The sequence below is a fragment of the Cinclus cinclus genome, chromosome 2 (assembly GCF_963662255.1).
Source record: "Cinclus cinclus chromosome 2, bCinCin1.1, whole genome shotgun sequence".
Taxonomy (NCBI): domain Eukaryota; kingdom Metazoa; phylum Chordata; class Aves; order Passeriformes; family Cinclidae; genus Cinclus; species Cinclus cinclus.
Window position 1 is genome coordinate 46,502,104 of NC_085047.1, and position 15,539 is coordinate 46,517,642.

Below are 15,539 nucleotides of genomic sequence, written 5' to 3' on the forward strand. Positions count from 1 at the left end.
CGGTGCCACCTCGTGGAACAGAGGTGCCCGAAACCACTCAGCACGTGAAAAGTACTGGGGAAAACAGAAAGATTCTTCTCTCGAGAAACCCGTTTTCCCTGCATCCGGACTACGAACCACCACACGAGCCATGCCTTTAACAGAGCGTGGAGGCAGGGATACACCTGCATTATGCAGAAGTCACCGAGAACAGTGAGTGAACTTTTTGAGTAATTTCAAGTGGAGCTGCTCATGGTTTTTCTTCTCATTCCCTGCATTACAAGGAGACCTCCAGAACTGGCAATCTCCTCCACTTCCACCCTTCCTTCTGCTCTAGAAGAGCTTCCAAAATGAAGTTTCCTAAAAGAGTTTCTTCCTGCTTGCTGGGAAAATGGTACCTTACCCTGGCACAGTAACTCCTCCATTCCTCTGACACAGTACACACCTAAGGAAAGCTCTTATCTTCAAAACCTGACCTTTCCAGAGTATCATTTATTGACTTTCTGGCTGCTCAGGCCAGGCTGGCCAAACAGGGAATTGTTCACAACCCAAAGACCCACCTACAGCATTAGCCACACGCAAGAGAATTCCAGAGTCAAACTACCTAGTAAAACCAAAATCATTATTTTCCCCCTAGTTTTTCATTGAACAAAGCACAAATGCTTTAAGAATATTTACGCTATTAAATTACGTATATTTAAAGTATTTATGGTAGAAATGACTGTATGTCCAGACAGATAACAGTTTCTAGCCACAATACTCTAACAATACACAACAGTATGACCCATTTTATGTCCTATACAACAATTCATTTCTGTTAGGACAAGGTAGAAATTTACAATCACTCCTTAACTCACAACATTATTTTTATTAACTGAATGATAATCTGGTTTGCTATTACCCCCTAAGCAAGAATACATCTATGCTTTGACACTGAGAAACTGAAACAGGTGCAAAGTTCCAGTTTTTAAGTCAAAAGCGGAATTTTTTTGATTTTCTGTTCAGTGAACCCATACTGGCATTTGCAAGGACTAAATCCACGCCCCTGAAACAAAACCTTCACAGACATAGTTGCCAATGAAGAATTTGCCATTGTTTCAGAAGATAAAAAGGCATACTGCCATAGACACCTTTTATCTATTAATAATTTTTTAGTTGATTTTTAAAGCCTTCCTTTTGGTTTGTAAATTAAAGCTGTAGGAACCAAGAAGTAATTAACTTTGAGGTTTTGTAAGAAGAAACTCAGAACACATGGTAGAAATATTACGCACACCTATTACAAATGCCTCCAAAATGCAATATATTTTTCTGAACGCATATACTGACTCAGGTTATTAGCATGAAGATGTTCTCATGTTTAAGAACTACATCAGAAAACTCTTAAGACTTGTCAATTCCTTCAAGGGAGAAAGTTCTACTGTTTGAAATCCCTTCATTATCCCTTCCAGAAAGTTCACTGCTCTCAAGTCCAGAAGAAACCCTGGAAGTTCTGCGGAAGGATGGAAGAAGCACAGAAACCCACAGTGCCTGTGGCACTTAGGGAAGCTTTACACTCTTAATTTCCAAGGCCCCTGAGGCTCCAGGTGACCAATCCCTGCTTGCCCCAGGCCATGGGTCCCTCCACATGCAGACCAAGCTCTGTCCTCACACAGACGCACTCTGAAAGCCACATGGGGGAAATCAGATCTTCAAGAACAGCTCAAGAACACCACGTACGGTTTAGAAAAGTAAGACTCGTGGTGAAGTCAAAGTTCACCCAAAGGAAAACCAGAAAAGGAGGTAAGCTCCCTCAGATAGAGTGGAACAGGAACAGGCAGGGCTGTGTTAATAAGGTAAAGTGGCAAATCTGAATGCTACTGGTCCCTAAAGGGGCAGATCAATCCCTAAAACAGGAAAAATGAGGTGACAAATCACACCATGTGGTCGGCAGTGCAGCAGGTAGGATGAAGGGGGTGGAGCTCCCTGTAGAGTCCTCAGTCCCTGCCCCTGTGCCCAGCTCAATCTCTCTCATTAGCTGATGCACTGTTCAGGCAAATATCATCACTGCAGAGTGAACGCTCTCCAGAGAAAACAATAAAAAAATTAAGAGGTAAGAGCAGCACAGGAGACTCCAAGGTCTTGTCCACACAAGAATGTTGTATGTATTTAACAATAGTTTCTGGCAGACATGTATGAAAAGCCTATTTCTATATGGCCAAATTCTAAAACAGAGGAAAAAAATACTCAAAGTTAGAATAAACACGAATTAACAGTCTTTGGTCCCCAGTACATTTATTTCACCTTTAGTTATGACCACATGGAGAACAGGTGGTAAGAAACCAGTACCAAAGACTGTTAAAAAGGCCATAGGATAGAGACAGAAATACAACTGGAAAGCCATGCTGTTCGTCACTGGGAAGGAGGAAGAAGAGGACAGTGTTAGCCCTTCAGATCTTTTACCAATAATATAAAAAGCACACGTGCAACTTCAGAAAAGATCTTATTCTAAGAGTAACCTTAATCAAAAGGCAGAGAGCACGAAATGGGAGTTTAATGTAGTTGTCTGTGTTTTTTCCAAGCTGCCAAGACAGTCTCTGAGACAAGCAGCCCATCATCCATGGTGTTTATAGCACATACCGAGAAAAGCTGGCCAGCAGGGTACAACCATAATGAAAATCACCTGGAAGGGGCTGCAACCACCTGCCCGGAGGTAGAGAAATCGTGATCTGATAGACCTGAAAGCTACTCAATATCTGGACTTGTGCCCTGATACCTCAAAAGCCGGGATTTCACAGTGCATCAAAGTGACACATAAAGTTCATAGAAGCTCTCAGAGGATTACTAAATATGCAGAAACTACACCAGATTAGCAAAGTAAAGTCAGGACGCCTGGTGGCTACTTCAAGCAAATGGAAAACATGATGTGCGCCAGCTCCATTCCCATCCTTTTTAGCAAGCACGGAGGGCGCGCAGGCAGGGTTCGGGACCGCCGGTCCTCCCCACACGTGGCTGACGGGACATGGGCGGTTCCCGGAGAAAGCCCTTCCCTGCCGTCCCATCCCCCGTGCTTCGCTTGGAGGGCACCCTGCAGCCACGGGAACCCCGGGGTGACCCCCGCCGGCCCGACAGCGCCTCGGCCGCCATCGCCCGCGGAGCGCAGCGGGGTCGGGCGGTGAGGGAGCGATGACGGGGCGATGTGGGGAGCGGTGAGAGGTGCGATGAGGGGTGCCATAAGGGGAGCGATGAGGGGGCGGTGAGGGGTCGCCCTGGGCGGCAGTGCCGCCGCCCTCACGGCAGGCACGCGCACGGTCCCCGGCCCGCGCTCCCGCCCCTCGCGCCACTCACCGCCCGCCGGCTCCTTCCGCGCGCGCGCAGCTCGGCCAAAGCCCCGCCCCCGGGCCGCGCGCCCCCTGGTGGCCCGGCGGGCGGGGCCGGGAGCGCTTCGGGCCGGCTGCGAGCCGCGGGAATTGCGCGTGCGCTGGGATCTCTGACAGGTACGGGAATCTGAGCTGGGGGGCGAGACGGCCGCGGGCACCCGGCCTGTCAGGCTGGGACGGCACGGGCAGCCCTCGAGTCCGATGGCAAGTGTTCCGAAGCCAGCCCAGCGCCCCAAACTGGTTTTCTGCGTCTGGCTCTCCTGCCCAGGCTTTCCATTTCCATTTAGCATTAGCGGGCTGGAACAAGCTCCCTTTCTTGCATACAAAAAAAAAAAAAGTCTAGCCGATTCTTAGATGCTTTCAAAAGATAGCAAGTTTTAAAATACCTTCGCTGTTTAACTTGATAAAATCATATAATGGTTTTGGTTGGAAGGGACCTGAAAGGCCACGTAATTTCAATGCCACTGCCATGGGCAGGAACACTTTCCACTATCCCAGGTTGCTTCAAGCCCCATCAAACCCGGCTTTGAACACTTTCGGGGATGATCCACAGCTACTCTGGGTAACCTGTTCCAATGCCTCACCACTGTCACAGTAAATATTTTCTTCCTAATATCTGATCTAAAATTACTTGCTTTCAGTTTGAAGCCATTCCACCCCCTTGTCCTGTCACTAAATACCCGTGTAAAAAGTTTTCTCTTCATCGTTTTTGCAGGCTCCTTTCAGGTACTGGAAGACTACAATTCGGTCACCCCAAATCCTTGTCTTTTCCAGGCTGAACGATCCCAATTCTTTTAACCTTCCCTCATGTGAGAGGTATTCCCTGCCTCTGATCATCCTGGTGTCCCTCCCTGGGACTTGCTCTGACAGGATAGTGTCCTTGTGCTGGGGACCCCAGAGCTGGAAGCAGTATATCTCACTGCCCCAAGACAAAAAGGTCATCCATTTTTCTCCTTCCTTTATAAAGTCTGATGTTTGTAAAAATCATGTGCATAGTGTTGTGTTTATATCATTCAACTACTCTCCTATAAACCAACTCATAGGAGGTTGCCCATCGGATTATTTAACCCAAGAGCAGAGTATGCTCCTGTTCTCCAGAGTAAGAAGTTGTATCAGCAGTGAGCTGAGTAAGAAACTGCAGTTTTACCTACAACATGCTCAGTCTTCATCTGCCACAACATTTCACTGCGGCTGAACGGAAAGTCACAGGCCAGCCCCAGGCTTTAATAAACGGAGCAAAACTATTGCTTTGGAAGACAGAAATACTAAATTAATGAAAAAATATTTTTGCAGCACAGCTTACATAAGCAGCAGAGAATCAAATTTTCCTGCCACCATATGATGTGGTGACAGGCCAATTTTTCCTTCAGATCTCCATATTTTTAATCTCCCTCATGTGGAAACAAGGTTTTTCATGACAGTAGAGAACTGTGGACACTTTCATTCGGTTTAAAAGCTTTCTCTGCAGTCTGGATCTCGCGTTCAGTGCATTACCCACTTGGTCTTTTAAAGTTCTTGCCAAAAAAAGACTTCATCCTATCACAGAAGACTGTCACATATGGAGGGCATCCATATCTATTAATGCTAGCACCAGTGCTGTAATTTAAAACAAACAAACCAACCCCTTTTCCGTGTTTTGTGGAAAGTGACAACTGTCTTAACATTGATACCTGCACAGCATCGCTGAGTGCAGCAAGAAATGTGGTTTAGGTACTACAGTGAAGTGACACTTGAGTAATTTTCCTATTTCATGCATGTTTGTAAGGCATTTTACATGAAAAAATATTCTGCAGAGGGCTGATAATGAAAGTAGAAATGAGACTGGGATGACACATTCTCAGTTCAGATTTCCCAGAGCATCAGACTGCCCCTTGGCAAGCAATTCCTCCACACCAGAAAGGTTAGACAGATCACATAAGGGCACATGGCTGTGTGGGAGCTCAGGGGTGGGCAGGGTGACATTATTTAGGTTATGATATCAGATACTACTTGGCAGCAAACACAGCTCAAGGCCTTGCTTGAATCCTGTTACAAGACAGTTCTAGAAGCAAAGCTCCAAAGGAGCTCAAGTGACCCTGTAGGAAGGAAAAAAAAAACAGGTTATCTCCTGCTGCAATTTCTTTGAGATGCGAGGACAAATGAGTCACAAACAGGGGAATACCTGTAAAGTGCACCCTGAAAGAAATTTATTAATAATTGGATTTTATTGTTCCCTAATATGTTTTGCAGACAGGGATTTCCAGTTAAACTATCTTCCCTGCCCTTTCACTGATAGACCAATGTCACAGCAGTGATACTGGTGTCCTGATGACATAATCACTGCCTCTTCACTAATGCATTTGCTAGATCAGAAACAGTGTTTAAAAACACAGTTCTACCCTGCAGAGCAATAGCAACTTGGTACTCAATAGGCCTTTCTGTTCTGGGGTTTGAGTTTTTATTTTTACTCCATTGTATTTTTTCTCTACTAATGAAATTCTAGTTTTGTTCTCACTGTTGCACAAGCCATAGCCATATGAAAAAATATATTCAGCTTTAATTAATATGAAAACATATTATCAAATTCTAACTGTAGAATCTTTCCAGTCTAAAAGTCTAAAAAATTATATTAATTTTCTCCCAAAAAAACCAAACAACCCTTGACATGTTTAGGGCTGGCAAACCAACTGCACATTGATTTGGAAGGCAGCAAAGCACGCAATGCTTTACAACCATACAAGGATTACTTCTAGTTAATGACAACATAATCCTACTACTCATGATGGAAAATAGTCAAGTGGAAATATTCTACTTGGAAAACAACCTGCAACACCTCTTCATAAGCAAAGCTTGCTGCACTTTTACTTTCACTCCCAAGCTGCTCCCCCTACAAATGGAAAATCAAATGTGTGTTGGAGCCCTGTGGGGTACCTGTGTGGGCCAGGTGCACCACAGCTTCCCAAGATCTTGTGGCACAACGGGAGGGCAGACTGTCAGCCAGCCTCTTAAAAGCTTGCAGTTACTCCATGGATTCATGTACAGAAGTAAGCTTTCATCTTGAAGTTCTTAGTGGAATCCAAACTCTTTCTCTATGGAGACAAAAATCTTAGAAACATGACAGTGATACAGGATCCCAACAACTTCTTTCTATTTTGCCAGGCTTTGTGCATCCCCTGGAAGTGATTCAGGATCCACAGCTTTCAGACAGAAAAATGCTCTACATAAGTGACCACTAGTCAATACCACCTAGTGGTATTGACATTTTAAGCAGACTTTACAAGTATTTGAGAAAAAACCAAAGCCACCCAAGCCTTCAACAGAATTATCACTATCTATACATTTTCACATCCCCATGGATTTTACCATGGCTTGACTTACACAGGTCCCTCAAAAAGTGTCCTGAGATACACGGTAACATCCAACCTTCACGACATTTTCTAGCCCCAAAGCGTTGTCATGGTTGTTTTATCTTTTTCCCCCAAAAGATGTAATCACTCTGCCATCACAAGAAGCAGGAAGGAAAATATATAAAATATATTTAGCAAAACCAGTAAAATTAAAGTGGAACAGAAAATGCAGTCAAGTAGCAAACATGTACAGCAGCAGATTTTACAGTTTTTCCTACACATACCTCTGCACTTATTCCACACACACTCTTTAAGGAGAAGGAAGAAAATAGAAATCAGATAGTGTTATGAAAGAAAACATTTCCTTCCCTGAACAGTAAATGGGGTTTATTACTGCTTTCTGCTTTTGAAACTCCAATTCAGACTATATATACCTCTAAGAAAAATAAGAGAAGGACACCCTTTTCTCTGTCCCTAAAGCAAAATTACACTGTCCTCCTTTTACAGACTATACTGGTATCCTAAATAGTTACACTCGCAGGATCTAGACATTATCTGGCCATCTTAAGGGATGCAGGTAACAAACATTTTAACCAAGATACAAAACAGGTATCCGATTTTTCCAGCTTTCCTGAGGCTGAGTGAATTGTTTAAATACATGTGCGCTTATCAAAATCCATGTTACAGTACATTTTAACAGTAGTTTGTTAAGAAATCATGAAAGTGCATAACAGCCTAAAAGCAGGCAAAAAGTACTTCAGAAGAACAGTCTTTCCTTAAAGTGGCAGAAGAATATAAGCCTTCCCCAAAGTAGTGTTGATCTTGTGTGAGGACATCAGTGATTTTCCTAGAGATTCCACAGTGTGGTGGTGGGCTTTTGGCTTTGGGGGCTTTTTTTGTGAGTTACAACAATCATTTCAATGAACAAAAGACCATTAGTAATATTGGTGCAGTTGCAAAACTAAAGCAAATGTCCTGACAGCTTATTTAAAGCAAGTTACCAGTGAGACTTTCAACCCAATATTTGTGCTGGAGTCTAGTGATGACTTTCGTTCAGGGAACACCAAACACAGAGACAGGAAGCAGTCTGAATATGCCACAAACCTAAACTGTAGCATTCAAAACAATACGTTAAAGCAAATCAATCATATTTGTCTTTACAACCATTAACAGTAGGCCAGATAGAGAGGAAGAAAAAGGGAAGCACATCACACCCACAGCTTTGTGTTACTCTAACTTGTAAAGGCAACAGCATGTCAGGAAAATCAAATCTGATCCCATCTAATAGATGTTAAAGTGAAAACAGCTGTTCCACGAGATTCAAATATAGACAGCAGAAAAACTAGCAATGAATTATCTATTTGTCACAGTTGGTAGTTTCTTTGTTCTCTTTGGACATGCTTTCCAAAATAAAGAATTTATTATTTAAATAACAAAACTTACACTGATAGCATCACATTTCATTTACGAATTCCAAAACAGTACTCTCTCTTTCCTCCAACAAACTTGTTGATAAAATATGGCAGGCTTTTACTCATCCCTTTCAAGATGTCATGGGTTAAACCTTGTGGAATAACACTGGTGTCTTGTAGATTGATCTATTTCTCTTTTCCTGGGTAAGATTGCAAATCTATCACTTTCTTCTCCTCTTCCTTCCCTCTTCCAGTTCATGTGCAACCTGTTCCTTGGATGGCTGTCCAGACAAGTAACACTTGGAGGGTTGTGCTTTCCTACTTTTCTGTTTGTAAGACATGGCAAATCACAGAAGAAGAAAATCCACCACCAACTCCACCACTCACAGCTGAAGCCAATATAAGTTTCAAAAAGGCAAAATTGATGGGGTTTGTGTATACTTAGACAAACAAGTGTGAATAAAGGCTTTGTACCCAAATCGTTCAAGTTTATTCCAGAACTCATATGTAAGGTAAAGCAGAATAGTTCCATTTTCTACATGAAAGGCTCTTGGATACACTGCTGTTAGTCTTACCAATTGCTTTCAGGAATTTCCTCAAAATTTTCTTAAATGTTTCTGTCCTTCCCCAAAATATTTACTGAACTAAACCATGCTACTGTAAATATATAACTGCATAATCTTACTTTTGAAACCAGTAAAATTCTAGTGATACATACAGCCAAGATATATAGCAAGCTGTCACCACCATATAGTTGTTGCGTAGTTTTACTTTCAGGATTTGTGAAGTTTTTTTTCTTTTTTTCCTTTTCTAAATGATGTGAGTGCACAGAAGTAAGAGGGGAACAATAGAAAATAGCTGTAGTTTATCTAAATGTAATTGTATTATAGCACATTAGGAAGTGCTGCCTGTAACTGAACTTTCCTGATATCCATGGAGTAACACCCTGTTAGATGTTCCTTAGGAACACAGGAACAGATTATGAGCTTGGAAAACATTGCTGTGCCAGATACCATCATAAAAACTGTTTGGATTAAATACACACACAAATTAAAGACCCAGAAATCAGTATTCCTTTTGAGTAGACAAATGCCTCCAACAATAGTAACCTGGAAAGTCACTGTTAAAACTTCTTTTGGAACATTAATCTGATTATATATTCACAGTCATTTCTGGTAACTGCAGTCCAGTGTGAGACACTGCTGTTGCAGTATCACACTTTTTTCTGTTAATGGACAAACTCATGCCTTAAGTGCTGACTTAAACTCAGGTTACTCCAACTTTTAACCTAATTATTGTGCAGTCACTGTAGCCAAAGAGCCAAAGGTGTAGCCTAAGGTTTCATAATGTTGCTATTTATGTTTCCACTGTAAGGATGTATAACAAATGCTTTTTCAGGGATTCAACACAGGTGAGATTTTAGAAAAATATTAAACAAGAAAACACACAAATAACACGTGGCAAAAACAAAATAAAAAAAGTCTTTAGTGGAAAACAATTTTATCCTCTTCCTGCTTATGGATCTTAAAATACACAAAGTGATCACTTCAAAATTGAAAATTCAGTCATGATAAGGCTTGATTACACAGCCATTTCCCATATCTTATTGCAATAAACTGTGAAATACTTCTATGCAACTTCATATCTTCAACTGTACAGATAAAACAATACTTAAAATCAACTAGCACTTCAATCCCTGTGTTTTTAATATATAAACTCAACACAGTATTGAATGACACATTTAAAATATTTACACACTTGACCAACAGCAGTACTAGCATTTATTGCCTTAAAACTGCATGTTCACTGCATGGAGGATTCTTCTTTTGCACAAAGAGAACAAATAATAAAGGTCTTCCCCCCCCCCCCCCCCCCCCCCCCCATTGAAATCTCCAGAATGGTTTAATGGGAGATTGAAATGTGTGGCAAATGCTATTAGAGAGGTTTTTATCAATTTCAAGTATTAAGCTGTAACAGACTGGAAAATTACAAGGGTAGTAGTATCTTCCTCTTGAGTTTGGAAGGGCCTTCCAAATCTGCTTAAGAACAGCTTAAAAGGACAGGAGAAATCAGGGTAGGGAATGGGAAGAAATGAAAAAGCAGAGTCAATTTTAATTCACTGAAGAAAAAGCCAGAGGTATCTTACTTCTCCGTTTCTAGGGCCCCAAGAAATCTCATACTGATAAAAGAGTTTTAGAAGATCGCTGAGAGTTTGAGGCTCTAGAGCAAAACACACTTCATGATTTACTTCATGATCAGTGCTAGAAAACATTAATTTAATGGAAACAGAGCACAATGTACTCAAATGCAAATTTATGGGGAGCCCGGCTGGCTCTTTAAATTTTAATTGTTGCCATTAGACTTTGGTTGTATTTAGTGACTGGAACAGACATGGGAGAAATGAGTGGTGTTTGCTCCTTACAGAAAAAATGTAAAAAACCCAAAAATAAGCTAAACAAAAAACCCCACCACCACAAGCAGCACTTGTCACAAGCAGAGGTACCAAAGCCTGAATAACCTGTATCTGTCCTCTCCCTTTGTAGATCAGAACTGAGGCACACTGGTGGGGAATCTCACCTTATTTAAGAAAACGCCATCATTTCAATTGGCTGTAATTGAAATAATGACAATTTACAGCAAGCATTACTGTACTGCAGTACATCAGTCCTCAGAATACTGCACTACTGCTGCCTCTACTGGGATTTACAATTATGAAAATCTTCTGTCTTCATTACAGTAAATCTTACACCTCACAAAACTAAAATTAAAGTATATAATATTTACATTAAGCATCTCAGATCCTCAATGCATTTTATAGGTATAAACTAATCCTCACAACATCCCTGTGAGGTAGGTAGGTGTTAATGCTATTTTCATAACAACACAGTTCTAGTGACTTGCCAATGGCCACAGAGGATCCTGTGGAAAAACACAACAAAATTAGAGGAGCCTTGCTCCTACTCCTGCGCTTATATTCATCAAGCTACTTCCATAAAAAACAAAACAAAACCCACCCCTTCTTATGTAATTATTTAACCAAACCTAAAATTACTTAAAGTGTTTTACAAGCAAAATGCTGCAAATTTGTATTTTTAAATAATTTTACAGATCACAAATTAGAACTTACTTTCCCTTTTAAAGAACTAGATTTTTAATGGACAACTGACTGCTGTGAGCAAGCTTATTTTCTAGAACTACATGGCTTAGATATAAAGGGATTTGCCCAGGTAAACACTGGAGCTTTAGTGAGTTCTACTCACTATGACAGTGATGACTCCAATTCAAACCCCTCTCTTTCAACTAGCAGGATTTGGACATGCTGAGAGAAAACAAGTTTCTCATTCCTGAGGAAAAAAGGTGAGCCCTTTACCAATAAACAGTGAAACACAAACCTCTGGGCAAAAAGTAGAAGATTCTGGCAGTAATTCAGTGAGGCTAATTAAGGCATAAATGCAGATGCAAGTGGAAGTTTCATGCATCCATTCCACTTCTCCCTGTCCCTTTGTATCTGTGCTTTCAACAACGTCTTGAATTTTATGATTGAACTCGAAACCCATGCTTGTCAGTGTTGAAAACTATAGGTTGAGCAAAGTTATTATGCCAGCATTAGAACAATTACAATGGGGAAGGAGCTAGCAAAATGGAAAAGAAGCTAGTCTCAGAATGAAAACACTGGTCCAATAATCTGTTTCAGCAAGAAAAGTCTAGACAAATATATTTGTTACAATTATATAATGCAGCATTTATAACTGTTTGAATTGCCTTTTTTCTTCCTTCAAAAAACAGGTGCATTTTTAAAACCATTATTCACTTTCCACGGTGAATGGAAAAATCAATGCAGTGATGCTGTAAAACTTTCAGAACACCTATGTGGAGTCAGCTCTCAGTGTTCACCACAAACAGTCTGAGTCTTTCCCGTGGACCTCAGTGTGCTTTCACAACCTGATGTACAGCAACTGGATGTGTAGGAGATCAGAGATGATTCTTTTTTCCTATTTTTTTTTTTTTAGTAGGGATACAGAAGTCAAATAGCTCAGGTAAAAGCAGTCACCAAGCCAGCAGCAGTATGAATGAACAGGACTTAATTCCATAAGCCTTTGCAACCATTCCATGGATGTCACTAAGCAGAGACATCTTAGCATTGTTCTAAAAGAAACCTAAAATGGCATGGAAAAATCCCTGTTGAATATATGAGAATGAAAGGAAAATTTAAAAAAACAGGAAACTGTACCATCAGGCAGGAAATTACAAAAACCCCAAAGCCTTGCTAGGACAGTTTAACATATAGTATAATTTTTAAATGAAGGGCAAAGGAAATTTTTAAACCACCTTTAAAACTGGTCTTTGAAAGTGGGTGTTCATACTTCAGCTAAAGTCTTGATACTTTAAAATGCTGTGTCTCTGCTTGTTACAACACAATGGGCCTAACAAGAAAAATAATGAGTATGCACATTACTTTTCCCAGAATACAAACTCAGTCCGTGCTCCTGTTCATCACAATATGCAAGAAGATTGCAAATCTTTAAAGTTAATAAATATTTTTAAATAGTGAGCCAGCTTTAGGATTAATAAAATAGTGACAGAGCTAGTTATAAAAGAAAAATGACTGAGTGTATCAGTTACTCAGACCCAAAACATGAAATATTTGCTATGATCTCTTTGAAGACTTCAGTCTAGATACCTGACATCGAGCACATCATAACAAGCCAGCAACTGCTACTATTGCTGATGTTCCCAGGCTTCATGGCCCTTCATCTGAAAAAAATTAGGTTTCAGAACTTTTCCCCTATCCAATGTACAAACTCAGAAAAACTCCAGAAGCAGTTTTAAAACCAGCAAACCCCAATTTAAAAAAAAACCTCAGCCATCACAACAGTTTGAAACAGATTGATCTGCCAGGATCATTGTATTTTGTGCAAACGCACAGTCAAGAAATCCTTTTAAAAAAAGCACTAGAGTTTCAAGAAAAAATTGAGAGCAATACGCCTATTCTAAAATACTATGCAAGTTATCTTAGAAATAAAATACTATCTGGGAAGGTACTCTTATCTAAGATGTTTTATGGTCACTTTGTGATGTGTAAATCTGCCCTTGCCCAGTTTTCACATTAATTAGAAAAGTATAATAAAGAGATGGCATTTTTGGCCTTGTGGATCCATGCTTGAGACTCTTAATAGATTTAACTTTAAAAAAAAAAAAAGAAAAAAAAAGCCTTAGATCACTTACAGCACAGTATTAGAGATTTGTGTCTGTTGTGAGATTCTGGCTATTGTGACTAGTTTTGAGATGAATAGCTGAAGAACGGCACAGAATTGCAAACACGAAGCTATACATTGCCATATAAAGGTGTATACCAGACTTTTTATATAAATTGTAAAAACACATGGGAAATATTTAACAGCATAATCTAGCACAGATCTTAAACAGAAAGGCCCACTTCTGCCTCTGTGCATTTCCACAAAAATAATTTTACTAGACATGCAGCATTTGTGTTCGCTTCAGTTTCCTCTGGCTCATGACAGGAGACAAAGCAGACCTTGCTTTCATATTCATGTGTTGCTCTCCCTTGTTGGTTCTATATACTCAGGGCACTTCTGCTATCATAACAGCTGAAGTGCTTATATAAAGAACCAAGCCAGAGCAGCTGGGAGAGCTCTGCAGAAGTGGGACTACATTCAGCAAAAACAAAGCACAGACTTCCCAATTACACTTCCCCACTGGAGTCAAACAGACATGCTTGAGTAAAAGGGTTTGATGCCCCTGTGCCAGCAGAATTGTTTTAGCTAATGCCCCAACTTTACAAAGTTTGCCAGTAATTCACACCTTTTGGGTTGTTATTGCTTAAGCAAACAGTTCAGTGTAGAAATACATTGCAGTTGCGTGCAACCCAGGTGAGAATCAAAACAGATACTGAAAGTAAAACTACACATGAACCTTGCATTAGACACTCATTCCAAAACAACATCAACATGAATGGCTGCAACAGGTACACAGCAGCTCAGTGCCAACATCCTAAACCAACTCTCAAGAGTAAAATCTTGCCTTAAATTTCTTACCTAAAGTATATGAGTTTTTTTTTTTTTTCTTTTAAATTAAGGCAATGAAATGGCTACAGTTCCTAAAGTTCATTTTAGGGGAACAAAAATATACACCTTTTTTTTTTTCTCTGAACTTTAGGCAGCAGAACATAATGCAAAAACCTGCATTGCATTAAACCTGCAATGTCAGGTTGATGTAGAAAAACAGAACTAAACACAAGTTAAAATACCATTTGGTTTTTCTTCCTCATTGGAACACAAACTCAAACTTTAAGAGAGGAAAAATAAAGCTTAAAATCAGCTAAACTGTTTAGAGCTTTATATGTATCTGCATCACACTCTAACATGATTTTGGGGAGAAAAGAATCTGTTTATATGACCACTCATATTTTAAACCAGTACAGGGGGAAAGGCACTGCATTTATTTCATTGTGCCCATATCTGTTTGCACATAAATGGAAAAAAATTTCAGATTTTCTGTTCATTCTCTTCCACACCCAAGTATGACAGATTGGAGCTAACACATAATAGCAGAAGCTGATTCAAAGTTGACCTCTCCTATTCCATGGTGTTATGTTCATACTTCCAGGCTCTCTAGAATCTGAGATGGCTGCAAAGACCCCAGAGACAAGTACAAGATTTAGTCAGCATTCAGCATTTCTCAGTGCATTTTGCAGAAAGGGTCTAAATTACGCATAGAGTTTTGTTACTTATTTTACACAGAGAAGTCCACCAACATTTGCCATAAATTCTTCTAAACTCTTTAAGAAGGCCATCTTCTGCTTACGGTCCAGTGTAGGAGGAGTGCTGCTTGCAGTAAGCTTGTTGAAGGCATCTGCTAACCGCTGGTAAATTACTGGATCTTGTTGAGTTGATAGCAATGTTTCAACTAACTCTGAATATTCAGCCTGTTAAACAAACAAAAAAAATAAAATAGATACAACTTCTCTCATCAGGACAAGATCCAGAATAAAGGCTGTGACAGAAAACCATCAGTACCTCTTCACCTGTCCTCACAGCCTTTCACCTACCTCTAAACCAGTTAAAGTCCTTCATCCAGGCTGGTATTTTAGTAAGGCTAAAGAAGTCTTCAAAGCAAGGTACAGTGTTTTGCAGTGCAGCGTAAGATGACAATTTTAAGGCTAAGGGCCTTCTGGCTCCTCCTTAGCATAGGCTTATTCCTGCAAACTGGACTGTTTTTTCTTGATGGCTCTCCCATATTCCATACTAATCACCTCCATTTTCTAGGGTTCCTTCCCTGGGACAGAGAGCTTAGATTCCTTTCTAAGAGTTTCCTACTTACTCTCACGCTTATTTAGACAGAAGCAAAAGCCCAAGAAACATGTCAAACATGACTAGAAGGACACTGCCAAGGGGCACACCTGAAGCAAGTCCAAAGGGACTGAGCTCTGGGAGCACAGATGAAGG

At 40.4% G+C, this 15,539-nt stretch overlaps 1 protein-coding gene across 1 annotated transcript in view; it reads right to left on the reverse strand.

The window, feature by feature from the left end:
* Window positions 1-10,050: 10,050 nt before the first annotated feature.
* XPO4 (exportin 4) overlaps window positions 10,051-15,539 on the reverse strand; it is a 77,840-nt gene continuing 72,351 nt past the window's right edge. Inside the window, exon 23 of the mRNA XM_062487591.1 lies at window positions 10,051-15,019. Coding sequence (XP_062343575.1) covers window positions 14,822-15,019 — 198 coding nt within the window. The 3' untranslated portion in view covers window positions 10,051-14,821. The remainder of the gene's footprint in view (window positions 15,020-15,539) is intronic.